General features: G+C 41.4%; 1 protein-coding gene across 2 annotated transcripts in view; it reads left to right on the top strand.

Moving 5' to 3' along the window:
- ZDHHC2 (zinc finger DHHC-type palmitoyltransferase 2) overlaps positions 1-18,295 on the top strand; it is a 151,768-nt gene that overhangs the window by 79,604 nt on the left and 53,869 nt on the right. For both annotated transcript variants that reach the window (XR_004540655.1, XM_033957926.1), the window contains exon 6: positions 8,037-8,069. Coding sequence is in view for 1 of the 2 variants with exons in the window: in XM_033957926.1 (XP_033813817.1) it covers positions 8,037-8,069 (33 nt within the window). In the remaining variant the exon portion in view is untranslated. The remainder of the gene's footprint in view (positions 1-8,036; positions 8,070-18,295) is intronic.

Below are 18,295 nucleotides of genomic sequence, written 5' to 3'. Positions count from 1 at the left end.
TATCAAGGTTAGGTTTGAGGAAGAGTTTGCATTTATGCATTTTGAGACGCCTGGGCCAACCGGAATAGGCCCAGTAGGGGCCTAAGCCTGCTTGGCCTATTCCAGTTGGCTCAGGCGTCTCAGACCCTGCCTGTGGGCGGGATTTAAGCCGCCTGGGCCAATCAGGCCCTAAGGCCAGCCATTCAACGGATGGCTGGCCTGTCGGACGGATGGGCTTGGCACCCGTCTGTCCGACCAACAATTTAAAGGTAGGGGGGAGTTTGGGGGGTCGTGGGGTCAGCAGGGGGGGTCGTATTTTAGTGGGGGTAGGGAGTGTCACCGGGCCAGGAGGGCTTGGGCTCCCTCCTAGCCCCATCGGAATCGGCGGGGGGAGGGGGATGGGGATCGTCCCTCCCTCCAGGCCCCATCGGAAATGGCGGGGGGGATGGGGGTTGGGGTTCGCTGGGCCAGGAGGGCTTGGGCTCCCTTCTAGCCCCATCGGAATCGGCGGGGGAGGGGGATGGGGATCGTCCCTCCCTCCAGGCCCCATCGGAAATGGCAGGGGGGGAGATGGGGGTTGGGGTTCGCTGGGCCAGGAGGGCTTGGGCTCCCTCCTGGCCCCGATCGTGTTGGGCGGGTGGGGGTCACGGTGCCGCCGGGCCAGGAGGGCTTGGGCTCCCTCCTGGCCCCATCGGAATTGGCCGGTGGGGAGGTGAGGGTGCCACTGGGCAGGAGGGCTTGGGCTCCCTCCTGCCCCAATGTCAGCGGGGGGGGGGGGGGGGGTCGCGGTTCGCCAGGGTAGAAGGGCGTGGGCTCCCTCCTGCCCTGATTGTATTGGGGGGTTTGGGGGTGCCACGGGGCAGAAGGGCTTGGGCTCCCTCCTGCCCGGATCGTTGTAGGAGGGGTGATTCTGTAACCGGTGTTGTTTTTGACAGACACCGGTTACAGAATCCAGCTTTTAGGCAAAGGATTGGCTCCTCCTTCGCCTAAAAGCTCTTGTTTTGGGCGTTTGGGAGTTAGGCTTTTTTTAGGTTGATTATATGGTGTTAGTGTAGACGTAGTGGTGGTCTGGGCGTTTAAACAGCCGAACGTAGAGGCAGGCCATTATTAAAAAAAAAAAAAAAACCCTCCTTTTGGATGTATTTTTTGATAATGGACATTTTCCCTGCTTCTACTTTCAACTTTTAAGGCCTTAGGCCAAAAGGGGACTTAGACATATTTTTTGATTATGCCCCTCTAATTGTTTATTTTGTATTTTAAATATTGGCTGTATGTTATCCTTTGTTCGTTGTGAACCACTTCAAATTTTTGGTATAGCGGTATACAAGAAATAAATTATTATTATTATTATTAGCATATCTAGGTAGTCTGATACTTAGAGATAGTCGCATAGGGGTCATAATTTTCCATTCTAGGTGTAGCCAATCTGTGAACAGTTTCATGCATTGCATACTCCCTTCATCTGTCTATTTCTTTGTGAATGTATTGTTTAAAAAAACATTATTGATCCAGCACCATTTTTTGCAGCAGATTTTTCAAGATTCTATAGTGATTATATGACACATTTTCATAAATTTGCATATATTTTCTAGTATTCTTTATATAGAAACATAGAACATGACGGCAGAAAAGGGCCACGGCCCATCTAGTCTGCCCATACTAATGTCCCACCCCCTAACTACCTCCATGAAGAGATCCCACATGCCAATCCCATCTTTTCTTAAAATCTGGCACGCTGCTGGCCTCAATTACCTGTTGTGGAAAATTATTCCAGCGATCAACCACCCTTTCGGTAAAGAAATATTTTCTGGTGTCGCCATGAAATTTCCCACCCCTGATTTTCAACGGATACCCTCTTGTTGCCGTGGGTCCTTTAAGGAAAAAGAGATCCTCTTCCACCTCGATAAGGCCTGTGACATATTTGAACGTCTCGATCATGTCTCCCCTCTCTCTGCGTTCCTCTAGTGAGTACAGCTGCAATTTACCCAGTCGTTCCTCATACGGGAGATCCTTGAGACCTGAGACCATCCTGGTGGCCATTCGCTGATCCGACTCAACTCTCCGCACATCTTTTTGATAAGCTTTCAACTTATCTTCAGTTGATCGAAGCTTCTTTCTTCTATCACCTTGCATAGACAGCCCTGCTTAAGGTTTTTATACTTTGGGAGTGCAATGGAGGTTTTATGCCAGTGAGGTTATCACCCAACAACCTTGGACCACCATTGTGGTGGTGGGAGGGCTTCAGTCTGAGGCTTTTCCTCCATTTTTTGAAAGTTAGTTTAAACCAAAGCAGCACTGTTTACGTTGTATATGACATTTCTTGTATCTTTCTTGTGAAAGTGTGTATTGGAACATTATTGAGTTTTCACATATCCGAGTTTATCTTGCTATGTACCTAGTATATATGACAGCTAGTGCTGATCATTTTTTAACAACCCCCCTCCTCTATATAAAAAAGTTATTTTTAGTAATAATCCATGAGCCACACAACAAGGGTGCGCCTAGGAAAAGGCAGCATCTTAATCACTGCAGTGAGCACTAGAACATCAACACACGAATTGTAAAACTAAATAAACAAGCCAGATCCTGCACAGTCAGTTGATTTTGTATAGTCGATGCTAACAGAAAACCATGTCCTTTTCATAGACACAGAACACAGAAACACCCTCACCCAATATGGAATAATCACAAATTAAAAATAGAAATATGTAGACAAAAGTTAAACTAATGCAACACCACAGAAACAGTGACACATGTCCCCTAAAACTGTGCAAAATATAAAGATAGTAGATGTAAATTTGAAAAAACTGATACATAACAATCACCACTTTAAAAATTAACAAATAGAAATAAAACAAAAAAATGAGAAATAAGAAAATACCATTTTATTAGACTAATCCATTTTTCAATTAGCTTTCAGAGGCCAAATCTTTCTTCAAGACAGTACAGTCTTGCCTTATTTCCATTTCCTATTTATAAAGTTTTTATCAATACAATTACAATGCTATTTGATTCTGTGTAAAGCAACAAAAAAATGTATTTCTACCTTTTGTAGTTTCTGCTTTAATCATCTTTTCTTCACTCTTTTCTTTCTATATAGCGTTTGTCTTCTCTCTCTTCCATGCAACTTCTTTGCCCCTTCCATCCAGCCTCTGCTCTCTTTACCCCTTCCATCTACTGTTCATCCTCTCTCTGCCCCTTCCATCCACTGTCCACCGTCACTAATACTAAAATCTTAGGCGTAATAATAGATAATAAACTGACTTACTGCCCACAAATCAGTACTGAAATAGAGAAGGGAGAATGGAGGTTCTATGACTATAATGGTATAGCACTTGAATAGAGTATGGGTTGCGGTAGGGCGGTATATAAATAAATAATAATAATAATAATAATAATTTAGTGACATTAGGTATTTCAAGTTATTTGTCTATGGTGTGTATGCTGTCAAAGAAGAGAATTTTTAATTTTTTTCAGAATCTATTGTAAAATGTTTCCATCCTGATGTCAGTCGGGAGGTTGTTCCAGGTCTTGGTGCCAAGATATGTGAAGAACAAGTCAAATATGCATTTGTATTTAATATCAATGTTTCAAAGACGAATTGGTAGAATTGTGTGATCAATCGTGTCAAAGACTATGGTGAGATTGAGAGAGATTTAAAGAACATATTTGTGATGATCGATGTGGTATTGGATTGTAGAAGTCATACCTAATAGAGAGGTTTCTGTCACGTGATGTTCACGAAAGCCAGTTTGGTTTCTGCAAGAAGGACAAAGATATTTTTCAGCAAGATTAGATGGATTGCAGTGGGATCTGGAAGGGTATAACAGACATTTACACGCCCACCAGCCTGGAAGAACATCAGCTGATTATCAAAGAGATAAGTGATACTGTTTTATCATTCATATGTTCGAGTTTATTTTTGAGGCTGGTATATGCCAGCATTTGATGATTGGTAGGCAGGGGTTGATATGATGTTCTAAATAACACCTTTATATAAGCACCACTGCCAGTGTGGAATAGGTGTTTTATGACTGAGCACATTCATATATATTAATTTACTCGCATGCAGCAGCATATATTTTTTCATATTTATTTAGATTTTTTTATGATTAAGTTTCAGAATTCCAATATAAGTTGAAAGGGTATAACCCATAACAAAGAGTGACCCACTCTCTCAAAGGATACCTCTTAAAAATGCCTTGGAAAATGATGATGCCACTATAACAGAATCCAAATTAGAAAAGAGAAGTGACATCCAATGTACCAAAAATCTCTCAGGAGGCCTTAATCAGAAAATAATGGGTATACATTGAAGGAACTAAGACCAGCACTGGGAAGGCTTGCACGGCCTGTGTCCCGTATATGGACTTTCAGTTGAGGACAGGCTGGGGAGGGTTTCAATGGCTGGGATGGTTAAGATTGGCTGGAGTGAGCTTTGATGGAGACTCCAGTAGATGGAACCTAAGCACACTACTGGGCAGGGCTCTGGGTTTCTGGCCCAGAAATATCTGAGAAAAAGGACCATTTAAACTAAATTAATTGATGGAGCATGTATGGTTGGGCAGACTACTCAGATCTTTATCTGCCGTCATTTACTATTTTACTTAATTTGGAAACACAGTTTAAGGGACAAATAGGTTAAATGTCTCCCAGGATCCTCACTTAACAAGAACACTGATCAAATTGTTAGTGAAATTGGAGAAGAAAGTAAGGATGCTAAAGTTTATGTTCAACTGGGGACAAATGACCTGGCTAGAAACAGTAGCTCTGAAGTGCAGAGAGAGACTTAAACCTAAAGTCAATACTACAGTGTTTTCAGCAGGTTGACCTGTTCATGGTAAGGAGGAAGAGTGGCTGCATCATACAATCAGTTTTAATACAAATATCCAAACCTGGTGTAAGCAAGATAAATGGATAGTTGGGTACACTGTAAGGTTTATATCTTTCTGTGGCAGTATGAAGTATCCTAAGTGAAAAATTAAAACTATGTGGGAGTAATTCTGTACAAATCACCTAGGATTAGGCACCTAGGCCTCGATTCTATAAATGACTTCTAAAACATAGGTTCCAAGGAACACAGCATATAACACATGTCAATCTTAAGTTAGGCACTATTTATAGAATCATGCCTAGTGGAACCCACATAACCCCAGGCAGTTGACACTTGATTTGAAGGAGAGAAGGGTGGAAATCTGCTCTGATCTGCTGGAAGCATTTGACACGTTATTTTCCGATCTGGTGACAGAGGATGAAATGTGGAAGTATTGAAGTGGTTCTGTGCCTTAAATAAGCCTGGGGGGGGGGGGCAGCTTATTTACCTGGACAGGTAGGTTTTGGTGAAATGAGCAAACATGAAATCAAAATTCAGCCATTGTGCTTTCTCACATTGCACAGGATTCACTAGTTAGAAAAACCTGTTGATAGATAGGGCCTAATCCAAGAGCAGGTGAGAATGTGTTATTAGTGGCTATACATATGTATATAAAACCAGAAAATTGGATAAACCAGAATATTAACAATCAGAGAGGCAAAGGATGGGAAATTAACATACTGATTTGAAAAAAAACCCACATGTGCTGTGTGCTTGAAGGAAAAGGAATGCAGCTTAGGACATTTGCGTGATTGATAAGCGCTATAGAAAATTTACTCCAGATGGCAAAGCTTAAGTTTCATAAGGTTTCATTGTTCAAATGTGTGTCCAGTCCGGTCTAGAGAGATCCCTAGGGAACTTATAAGCAGACAGGGGTTGGCCTTTGACCTGGTTGCCTTACATTTCAAGAGGCCCTGATTTTTCAGCATGAAACACTAATTGGATACACGTGTATTATTGTATAGATCCAGAATTAAGTTTTAGTCAATTTTAGTAAGCCATTAAACTATACACTAGGAATTTACTTATGCAGCTTCAAGTAACAACTGTAGATTAGAATATATATTTTACTTTGGAAATGTATTAAAGGACTAGATAGGCAAAATCGGAGTTTGTGGAACTCTGAAGGGGAGGAGTAGCCCCTCCTTCTTCTGTTCTGACAGGGAACAAAGACGTTTCAGCATATGTTGAGAGCAGAAATGCAGGCTGACTTTAACAGAAAGGGTTTAAAGCTGTGTGTATGGATTATCTTTTGTGGGTATATTCCAATATTTGTTTTTGTATTTTTCTTTATAAATCATGTAAGCCTTAGTATAAGAATGTAACTTTTTAGGTATAAGAATATACTTTTTAGGAATGCTTTTGTGACATGCCCCCATATGAAGGTATAGAAGCAAGCCTTATAGGGAATCAAATATTTTTGACCAGTTAGATGTTAGTGAAGGGATGTCATCATGTAAGGTATATAGCAATGCACAAACTATTATAGAGTCGAGTTCGTTGCCAGAAATGCCATATTTTGCGCGTCTGAGATGAACTTCTGGTGCAAATGCCTCTTGAACATTGCTCTGATAAAGTTAATAAAAAATATCTGGTTGGAAATATTTGCACCATGTCATTATTCCTGCACACCTAAGAGCAGGTATAGCTGCTCAAATGGCACCCCAGATGGAACTGTCGCTTTGGGGTGTGATTAGGTCAGATTACCCTGCTTAATTGGCTATCGCGGCAGGACAGGCACTCTAGGTGTGTTCCTATGCTTAAAATTATTGCGGAAAGAACAAGAGGTGTTCAGTCTGTTATCCCATGGAAGCAGATAGAATTTCTGAAATCGTAAGTAGCATGTGTGTTTTATTTGTATGATAATAGTAAAAGGGTAAAAAAAGAAAAAAAAGACATAGGAGAAGTTAATGTTTTGTGTATAGTTATATTGTTTGGGAAGCTAAGAAAAATGGATATTGTATTATGTGCATAGTTTTGTTAAGATTTGTGATCCCGCAGGGCATAGAGGTAAAATTGTATCCTAGGTTTTGCTCTGTAAATTTATTGTTTCTGCTGTCTATAAATTGGTATTTCAGTGGCGTTTGTAGTTGTCAGATTTATTTTTATCTTTTTCTCTCTGCCTTTACAGCGGTATTTTTATGTTAAGTTAAGTTGTGTGTCTCCTGCATAGGGAAGTGGCACCCCCAGATGGGACTGTCGCTTTAGGGCGCGCTTAGGTCAGATTACCCTGCTTAGTATATGATCCAGAAACGGAAGAATCAGTCTATGAAATGATGTCATACCTCTTCTCCAAGGCCTAAGAAGTGCAAGAGCCAGCAATCAGCACAGAAAGTTGTGGATGATAAAGGTGTCATTCTCCTTGATTTTCTGAAGTGTGGCAGTACAGTACCATGATCAGCGAGTGGTACATTGAGACACTCAAGAAGCTTAGAGAAGCCATTAGGAGGAAGAAACAAACAAGAATTTGGAAATGATCCACATTCACCATGGCAGTGCATGACCACACACATCTTTTGCAACAAGTCAGTTGATCAGCAAATTGGGCTAATCAGTGGTTCCATCCACCATACAGCCCAGATCTGGCACCCTCAGACTTTTAACTGTTTGCTCCAATGAAGAACAGTCTTTGGATAAAACAATTTGATGATACAGACAAGGTGAAAGTGTGCACTCCTGAATTTTTTCAAAGAGGATTTGGGAGTTGGTTTCATCAATGGTGCAAATGCATTGCTTGTGATGGAGTCTATATTGAGTAGTATCTTTGTATAGTGAAAGAGTTACTCTACTGATATTTGCAATTTGATTGACCTATGTCAATTAACAAAAAAGTTATTCCAAATTTTGCATTGCTTTCGGTACAACCCTTGTGTGTGTATGTGTGTGTATATATCTATATAGATATGCTGTATGTCTATATAGATATATATTGATATATCAATATGGCATAAGAATCAAGCTTTATATATATTGGACCGAACAGGTGGAAGTCTGAGGACTTGATTCTTATGCCTTAAATATGTAAGGCTTGATTCTTAAGTCTTTGATATGGATTTGCTATGTTTGAATACCTTTTCCTGTTTTCAAGTATTTTTCCTGCTTGAACAATTTGTGAATTTTAGAAATATTAAATCTTTTAAAATATAAGTTTTACAGTGTTTTTTTATCTATTTCTTCTTTTTAGATGCATTTTGAAAATGGACCATCATTGCCCTTGGTAAATATGCTTATCATTAAATATGACTTTTAGGTTCACATAAACATATTAGAAAAATAATCTAGGTCACTTTATTGAAGTTATAGTTTAACCATAGGACTCAAAATTATACCAATTGAAAACCAGGTGTTAATCCCAGTGCACAAGTTGGGTGCAGATATGCATTATTCTCTAACATTTTAAGGGACTGCCCTTCACCCACCCTTGCCCCTCCCATGGCTCCCATGTTTTCTCTGCTAATCTCAGCAGAAAAACAGGGAGGGACATTTTTGATTGTGTGTCTAAGTCTAACTTTAGATGTTTTCTGCAAGACGTCCAAAAGTTGGGGCAGAAAAATCTCCATTTGTGAAACCGCTAGACATCCAAATTCTTTTTAAAAAAATGGCCTATTTAGACATTTTGGCCATCAGGATGTCCAACCTTAGGATGCCTAACTGTTTTGGCCATTTTCGAACAGAAAAGTGTCCAAGTTCAAAACATTCAAATCCAGACCATTTGGATGTAGGAGGGGCCAGCCTTATAATGAACTGGCCACACAGACAGGCCAACAGAGCAGTGGGGCACCTTAGAAAGCATTGTTGTTAACTTCACATAAAGGGTTCCAGATGTACATTTCAACATAACCCCCTTATAACATATGGTGACCTCTCCAAAACTCCCCAAAAACCTACTACACTCAACTGTCTACCACCCTAATAACCCTTATGGCTGCAGGTTGCACCTATATGGCAGTATAGTAAGATTTCACACTTTCCACCATAAATGTAGTGGTTGGAGGGTCCTTTTCTCTATGGTTCTTAAGCTCACCCACTAGGCTACGTAAGAACATAAGAATTGCCACTGCTGGGTCAGACCAGTGGTCCATCGTGCCCAGCAGTCTAGTCATACGGCGGCCCTTAGATCAAAGACCAGTGCCCTGAGTCTAGCCTTACCTGCGTATGTTCTGGTCCTGCAGGAACTTATCTAACCTTTTCTTAAATCCCTGAAGGGTGTTTTCCCCTATAACAGCCTCTGGAAGAGCGTTCCAGATTTCTACCACTCTCTGGGTGAAGAAGAACTTGCTTACATTTGTACGGAATCTATCCCCTTTTAACTTTAGAGAGTGCCCTCTTATTCTCTCCACCTTGGAGAGGGTGAACAATCTCTCTTTCTCTACTAAGTCAATTCCCTTCAATATCTTGAATGTTTCGTTCATGTCCCCTCTCAGTCTCCTCTTTTCAAAGGAAAAGAGGCCCAATTTCTCTAGCCTCTCACTGGACGGCAACTCCTCCAGTCTCTTAACCATTTTTGTCGCTCTACTCTGGACCCTTTCCTTTTTCATGTACGGTGACCAGTGTTGGACGCAGTACTCCAGATGTGGGCGCACCATGGCCCGGTACAGTGGTAAGATAACCTTCTCTGATCTGTTTGTGTTCCTCTTCTTAATCATTCCCAGCATTCTGTTTGCCCTTTTCGCCACTGCCGCACATTGCGTGGACGGTTTCATTGGCTTATCTACAAGTACTCCCAAGTCTTTTTCCTGGGGGCTCTCTCCGAGTACAGCACCGGACATCCTGTATTCATGCATATGATTTTTGTTACCAACATGCATCACCTTGCACTTATCCATGTTCTGCCAGCTACTTAAGACACCTGTATGATGCTCTACTAGGATGCCCATACTAAAGCCAGGTATGTGTTGTTTCATTCAGATGTTTGGGGGATGGGAAGGGGTGAGTGACCATGGGGGTGGGGACAGTATAGGGTCATAACTTAATCCCTTCAGTGGTCATCTGGTCAGTTTGGGTACCTTTTTAGCACTTAGACATTTTTAAATGGGTCTGTCTCCGGACATCTAAGTTCCATCCTGGACGTCTTAGGAAAGGTTTGATTATCACTGCAGGATATCCAAATGCTAAACCTGCCCAAAGCCTGCCTATAACACGCCCCCTTAAGCTTTGGATGCAGAGTGGCTAGGAAGCGTAGCAAGACATCCAGAAAGTTGATTTTGAAAATTGGCACTTGGATGTTTTGGTAAGAAAAACATCCAAGTGCTGGTTTATGCCGTTTTTTTGGACATCTTAGTGTTTTGAAAATTAGCTTCTTAGGCGCTATTCTGTAAATGGTCTTGTAAGTATGTTGTCACATGGATCTGCCATTTCTGCCCCATTTCAGAACCTTGCATCCATTAGAACACTTTTTCATGCCTAACATTCAGTGCCATATATTGAATTCCCCCATATATATACCACTTACAGAATACTATGAGTTGCAAATGCTCTTGCTGTATCTAGGCTCCTTCAGTCTATGGGTACCTAGATTTTAGGCACACCAATAACCAGGTTGGGAAAGCATTCTATAATGAAACCCAGATATCTAGATGCTTTTATAGAAGAGGTTCTTACCATGTGTTATCAGGGTACCTAAAAGGAGGCACTCACTGAGAGAATTACCCCTGAAATGTTTATATAGGTTGAAAATAAATGTATAAAGGATTAGTGAAGTGCATTTTAAGTATGAGCATAACAAAAATATGTTTATAGTGAAACTCTATAACCATCACCTAAACTTAGGCATTGCTAGGCACCCTGCCAATGCCTAAGTTAATTGGAAAACGCCGTCAGAAACAATAAAAATGGCAGTGTTGAAGTGCCTACTGACACCTAAATTAAAGGTGGCTGGTATCGTGGCTAGGTAGCTACTTGAGGCCATGGAATGTCAAAGTAGGCGTGGCCAATGCTTGAAGTGGCATTAGGCGGGCTAAAGGGGCTACCTAGCTGCAATTCATGGCAGGATAGGTGGCTGAAATGTAGGCCCAGAAAACCCTGGCTTATATTTCAGTCACCTATCTATGCCGCCTCGGGATCCTAAAGTCAGGCCACAGCAGCCATAAGCTGATCACGGCAGGGGACAGTGTTCCTCGAAACCATGGGGAGGATGCCACTGCTGTGATCAGCTGAGCAGCTGTGGCAGGGGAAACCCGACAGCAGGAGGTATGTCCACTCCCTCCTGCCGTAATCCCCGAAGCAGCCCCCCCCCCCAAAAGCAATAAGCAGGAGGGATGCCCACTCCCTCCTGTCTGCTGCCCCCCCCCAACCCATGACATGCCCCAACTCCCTCCCCCTAAAAGAACAGAACAACAAAATAAAATTAAGGATATATACAAATGTAAAATGTATCAGAGGTTAAACCTTAAAAAATGGGAAAGTGTACACTTAGAAGACATTCATAAAATATATATACGTATTTGAAAAGTCAGTTTAAAAGCCATAAATATGTGCTCTTGCTTATTACCTGGATTATACAAAACTTCATAGAAAATCCACTCAGCTGTTCTTGTCATTTGATCCTAACAGATTTGAAGCTCCAGTTACCAAAAGGACGTTCTCTATATGGCTCACGGGCTGTATCTCTTTTTGCTGTGCTCAGGCTGGGCTGCCTTTGGAAGGTGGTGTCACAGCACATAGAGTTAGAGCAATGGCAACTTCAATAGCTCATCTACGTTCCATTCCCATTGAGGACATTTGTAAAGCAGTTATTTGGTGCTCAGTTCATACTTTCACATCCCATTACTGTCTAGAGCAGTGTCTCTCAAACTTTCTCGAGCTGGGGCACACTAAAAGTAGTGGCCAAGCCTTTAGGCACCCAGAAGTGTGCGGATGTTGCCGTGATAACATCACACGTATGCGTGACATCATCACGTTGATGTCCGTGCATGTACAGAGGCCCTCCAGATGGGCCCTGAAATGCTATTAGGGGATGCCAGCAGGGAAGAGGGCCAGAGAGAAGGAGAGACACTGTCACCAGATGATTGCTTACAGCAGTGTTTCTCAACTACTTCAAGCTAAGTACCCCAGACCTCCCTAGGCCCACCCAAGCTCTGCCTCAGATCCTATCACCTTTACTAATTGTAATGCAATTTTTTCCATTCATTTTTCATATACACACAATATACACAGCAGATATAAATTCTCAAAACTGACCCATTTCAATCACTATATTGAAAATAAAATCATTTTACCTACCGGCGATCTTCTGCAGGCTGCTGTAATTAGCTTTAAAGGTGAGACCGGGAGGCCAAGGGGAAGCCGGAGGATGTTAGAGAGAAGGGGGAAACATGCAGGCCTTCAGCGAATCGGGCAGCGCTGGCACCATACCGCATAGGGAAGTCAGCGGGCAGGCGTCTTTCTTCCTCCTCAGTGTGCCGTGGCACACTAGGAATCTCAGGAGGCACACTAGTGTGCCCCAGCACACAGTTTGAGATACACTGGTCTAGAGAATCTTTCCAGACGGAATAGTCAGTTCAGCCAAGCCGTTCTGCAAAATTTATTCTCTACAAAAAGCCAACTTCTTTCCATTTTTAGCTAGAGAGTCCCACATGTAAGAATGTGCTGCCTGCTTGTTCTGGGATAAAGCACAGTTACTTACCTGTAACAGGTGTTATCCAAGGACAGTAGGCAGATATTCTCACAGCCTTCTTAGCTTTTTTACTAAACTGATGGTCCTGCGATCCGATGTCAGGCGGGATGACACCGTCACATGCGCGGTACAAGCAATCTCAAGACTTTCAAAAAGTTTAGTGTCAGTACATTTTTCGCACTGTCTGTACCAAGTTTCATGGATGACATTAGCCACATGTGAGAATATTTGCCTTCTGTCTTTGAATAACATCTGTTACAGGTAAGTAATTGTGCTTTTTCTGTCCTATTTTATAATATAGAGTTCCTTTCAATACTTTTATTGGATTGTACACCATTTGGTTTGCAAGTCAGTATGAGCGGTACAGCAATTTTATTTTAAAGTATAACCTATTAGTGCATGAACTCTTACCGCCTACAAAATATGTAGTGGTAAGGGCCCATATGCTGTTAATGCCAGAAATTGCAAATCAGCCATTCTCTGTCTGTGGAAATAATGGTCTTATTGCATGGGAAAAAAACTGCACTAGGGTCACTTTTTCTCTTACCTTTGTAAAAGGACCCTTTAGGATCTTGCCAGGTATTTGTGACCTGGATTGGCCACTGTTGAACACAGGATAGCGAGTTTGATGGACTTTCAGTCTGTCTCAGTACAGTAATACTTATGTACTTATGTTTTTGGAAGATGGCCCAATTACCATCAGGGCTGGTCCAGAGGTATCAGATTCTCTAGGTGAATCTTCTGCTATACTCCCCCCATAGTCATCCCTTCCCCTCTTTAATTCACTATGTAGGTGGCCAATATATTTCCTTCTCTCTACCCCCTCCCTAGTGGCAACTTCTCCCCTTGCCTTCTGTCTCCACTGCCCCCCCCCCACCCCAATTGGCCAACTTCTTTCCTTCCCCTCTACCCCTTCTCAATTAGCAGCTTCTCATCTCATCATCCCTACTTCTATCTCAAATCTAGCATCTACCCCTTACCCTTTTTACTGCCACTACTGCCCCCTAACACCTCCTGAGCTGACCCAAAGATTAAAGAAGCATCAACTCTGCACAGTCTCCCATCCAGGTACTAGCCAGGCCTGACCCTGTTAAGCTTCCAATAGTAAGAGCAGGCCTACTCAGGTGGCCAGGTCATAGGCTATGCATCACTACAGAGACATACAAAAGTAATATCAATACTTAGCTCAGGCCTTAACTCATCTTAATTGGTAGAGGCTTCTGTTTCAAAGTAGCTGCATCAGAGAAACTCACACTCCTCTTCTTATGGCAAACACTGTATCCAATATGGCTGTGGAAAAAAAAGAACACCAACATTTAAAACTTATCATCATAGTATAAGCTCCTACTACCAATACTTCTGAAGGAAAAATGCAACCAATTATTGCCTTAAGTGTCAGTACAAAACATTTCACTCTATAAAGTTGTTTAGTTCTACAATATTTGAAACAAAAATTCAGTATTGTTCCCGCTGTTTCAGAAACTTCTGAATATTATCCTGTCTGACTGATGGCTAGATCTTTTCCAACATGATGCAACAAAATGAGTCAAAGTCATGTGTTTTCATCATGTGTCCAAGGGTGTTTTCATCATGTGCAAAGTCTTCCTTATATAAAATAACCTTGAATGATACTTAGTGACTGCCATCAAAGTAAACTCTTTTCCTGACCACTGGTCTACTAATACAGAGCATTCTAGCATCAGAGGATATACTAAGCTTACCAATGTACCTTTCTAAATAAGAAGAATGTTATCAATATATCTCTAGACAATGATAAAATATAGCCTAACAGAAATTTGGAGGAGTCAAAAACTAGTATGATACCAAAAAGACCTGCTCCAATATCTCAAAAGATTTTTTACACTCAGCACCCTGGACACATCATCACTGACGCTGAAACCGTGGATTGAAGACAAAGTTTTATTTTATTTTTCTTTCCAGCTTATGATTTATCTTTAATCTTATCTATTGTTTTGCCTTTTGTCTTTGTTTTGTTCTATTTCTATCATTTAAATTTCTCCAGAATTCTACTGTTCAACGGCTCCCCCTTCTGCTTCTATTCCTTTCTCTCCTCTCTTCTACCTTCCAAAGTATTTAGATCAATGCTGTCTTGTTAAAATGTTTATTTTATTTTTATTTTTCCTCTAACTCTACTTTTCACTTCTCTATTACCCTCCAGGTACTTTAGTTAGATTGTGAGCCTTCGGGACAGTAAGGGAATTTTTCAAGTACCTTTCTTATTTCTAATCTTAATGTATATTTTCTGTAAACCGCTTAGAACCTAACGGATGTAGCAGTATATAAGAAATAAATTACATTACATTACATTACCATATCGTGTACAAATAAATTAATTATTGTTTTGCTCAGGTAGCAAGTCAGTCTGTGGGAATCTCCATTCAGCATATCCTTCAAGGGGTGCAATCAGCCAAGGTACACCTTGAAGGACATGCTAGAATTCGCAGACTTTTTGAGATAAGTTCCGTTTTAAATTGACTTATTAATTATGCACAGTCGGGAACTTTTCTCTTGCTTATCATGAAGTATGGGTTCAGTAATTGATAGGTTTTATATGAACCCTTGATATACATATCTCTTTTTTATATTTACACTCTTCACACTTGGGCTTAGATTATATATTTACATAAAAAATTGGATAAAAAAACTGCACTCGGTTTAGCGTTTAATGATGTTTGTGGGGAGACCCAGCAGTGAGCTGCAGGTTGCACATACATTTGTGGATAACCCCAGGTGAATCTCCTAGATACTAATGGAGATTCCCACAGACTGACTTGCTACCTGAGCAAAACAATAATTCATTTATTTGTACACGATGTGGGGGCTCCTTTAACAAAGCCGCGCTAGCGGTTTTATCGCACGCACTGGATTAGCACGTGCGCTAGCTGGAAAACTACCGCCTGCTCAAAAGGAGGCGGTAGCAGCTAGCGCGTGCGGCAATTTAGCGCACGCTATTTCGTGAGTTAAGGCCCTAGTGCGGCTTTGTAAAAGGAGTCCATGATGTCCAGGGTGCTGAGTGTAAAAAATCTTTTGAGATATTGAAGCAGGTCTTTTTGGTATCACATCAATATATTTCTACCATTGCATGTGAACAAACAATGAGAAGAGTACACCTAGCACTTCTCAAATTCTGCCATGAAAAAGCTAGCTAGCTGTCCCCATGGCAACCCTTGAAATATGTTGGTAAAATTTATTTTCAAACAAAAAATAATTATATCTCATGGCAATATCAATCAATTTAATAAAAAATGAAGTAGGCACAAGATGTGGACGAGGTGTTTGTTTCAGTGCTGTAGAGAATATTGATAATGTTTCATCTTATAGATTAGCGGTACAAAGAGACCTAACATCAAAAGAACCTAGACGTATGGGAGAATCCAAACAGAGTGGTATCTTTAATGTAAAAATGTATATACAATATAAACAGCTGAAAAAAATGCTGCTATGGAGGCAGCTTTTGCTCTTTTTGTAGTTAACCTCTTCATGGTGGAATATTTAAAGCCTAGAGACCCAAAACTTTTTTTTGTGTGTGTGTGTTTCTCAAGTATGTATCCTGGGCACTTTAAGACTAGTCTCCCTTTTTTGGAATTTTTATGCTATCAACTTATTTGTGATTCAAATGTGTATACATGATATCTTCTGAGAAGCTAAAGAACAAATTTTGCTCTCATGGATATCCTGCTTCTTTGGCAAAGCAAACATGGAAGAGGGCTTGGGAGACATTTTTTGGCAAATAGACATCGGTTGCAAATTTAAAATTGTTCTATATTTGTCATGAAATACACAAAAATTTCTGAAAAGATCAGTAACTTTATTAAGCATAATCTAAACATTTTATGGGTGCACCCTTGTTTTCAAGGTTAGTGCTGCATAATTTCTTATATGCGAAATTGTAGTTTGAAAGACAGACTGTGCAATGCCTACATATAGATTAAGCCTGAGGAACAGCAGATTGGTGGATACTGTAAATAAAGGAAGTGTTCAGTGTATACCCTGATACTAGATGGTTTTATATTTGTAGACCATCAGTCAGGGAAAGAGTTTACTTTGATGGCAGTCATTATGTGTCATTCAGGGAATGTAATTTCTTTATTGCTATGTTCCAACAGGTTATGTTATCTAGGACAGACTTTGGGTGTTTTCAAAATGTCCTTGGTGGAGCACTGCTATTGTGTAAAGGTTCAGAGAAAAATGGAACCATTAATACTGCACAGTAAAACACATGGACAAGTTTTTGACTCTTTTCGCTGCATCATATTGGAACAGATCTGTCAATCAGATGGGGGTAATAATTAAAAGTTTCTGAGACAATGATAATAGTATTAGATTTTTATTTTAAATACTGTAAAAGTTCCAAGGCTTAAACAACTTTATAGAGTGGAATGCTTTCTACCAATGTATAGGGCAGCAATTGGTGGCAGTTTTCTTTAAAAGCACTGGTGGATGGAGCTTATACTATGACACAAAGTTTTAAATATTGGTGTTCTTTCTTTGCAGCCATATTGGATGCAGCATTTGCTGTGGGAAGAGGAGTATGAGTTTTCCTGGTGCAGCTATATGAAACAGAGGCCTCTGTAGCGATATTTGAAGGTTCCACTAATCAAGATATGGACTGAGGTAGTTAAGTATTGATATTACTTTTTGAATGCCTATACAGTGATGCATGCAGCCCATTTTGATTCTGATATCTTAAGGTGGCAATCCTGATATTTCTCTTCTTAGGTGCTGGATTTCAGAGACCACTGCACTTGCTAATATCTGTCCATGCTTTCCTGGAATTTTGGTATTCAGTGTGGAAAGGATGAAGTTTAAGAACTTGTTAAAAATGTGTCTGACTATTTTGCCTTTCAGTGTTACATTCATTGTTGATTGTTTTTTTATTGATCGAAGGGAGCTTAAGATAATGTGTATGTAATTTATGAACCGCATAGCCAATATGTGGTGTATAATTTTTTAAATAAATAAATCTCTCATCTGGTGGAAACATTAAGAAGTATATGTCACACACTTTCAAATGTATATACAGTGGTGCCTCGCATAACGGCCGCCTCGCACAGCGGACGCTGCGCACAACGAACTTTATATCGTGATCCGTATAACGTACTTCGTTTCACACAACGAAGTCGCCCGAGCTGCATCCTTCCGGGGTTCCTGCGGGGTTGGATCGCAGCGGGGTTGGTCGAGGGTAGTCTCCTTCTCCTTACCTGCCCTGTCGCAGCACACAGCCGAACGGAAATCTTCCCAATGTCAGCGCTGACGTCGGAGGGAGGGCTTAAGCAAAGCCCTCCCTTCCTCCGACGTCAGCGCTGACATCAGGAAGACTTCCGGTCGGCTGTGTGCGGCTGCGGCAGGGCAGGTAGGAAGAAGGCAATGGCGAACGAAAGAGGGGGGAGGGGGCGGTCCGCCCCGAAGAATGTGCACAGCTGGTCAGGTCCCCCGATCGACCGACAACAGGCCCGGCCGACAAACCTCCCTGCCCTGTAGCCGCGAATCTAAATTACCTCTTACAGCAGCTTCAATAATCCAGCTGCTGTAAGAAGGTAATTTAGATTCGCGGCTACAGGACAGGGAGATTTGTCCGACCGGGCCTGTTCTGTTGTCGGTCGGGTGCAAAAGCGCCACAAAGGTGGAGGCAGGGAGGGAGGAAAGGTGGAGTGGAGAAGAAAAGACGCTTAAGGGGGGAGAAGGCCGCTGAAAGCACATGTTGGAGCAGGGATGAGAGGGAGGGAGAGAAGGGGAAATATTGGACAAGGGCAGAAGGGATGCTAAATCATAGGGTGACAGGCAGAGAGAACAACAGGAAAAAGAGT

The sequence above is a fragment of the Geotrypetes seraphini genome, chromosome 1, assembly GCF_902459505.1.
Source record: "Geotrypetes seraphini chromosome 1, aGeoSer1.1, whole genome shotgun sequence".
NCBI classification, from domain to species: domain Eukaryota; kingdom Metazoa; phylum Chordata; class Amphibia; order Gymnophiona; family Dermophiidae; genus Geotrypetes; species Geotrypetes seraphini.
This window is presented reverse-complemented; position numbering and strand designations above follow the sequence as displayed.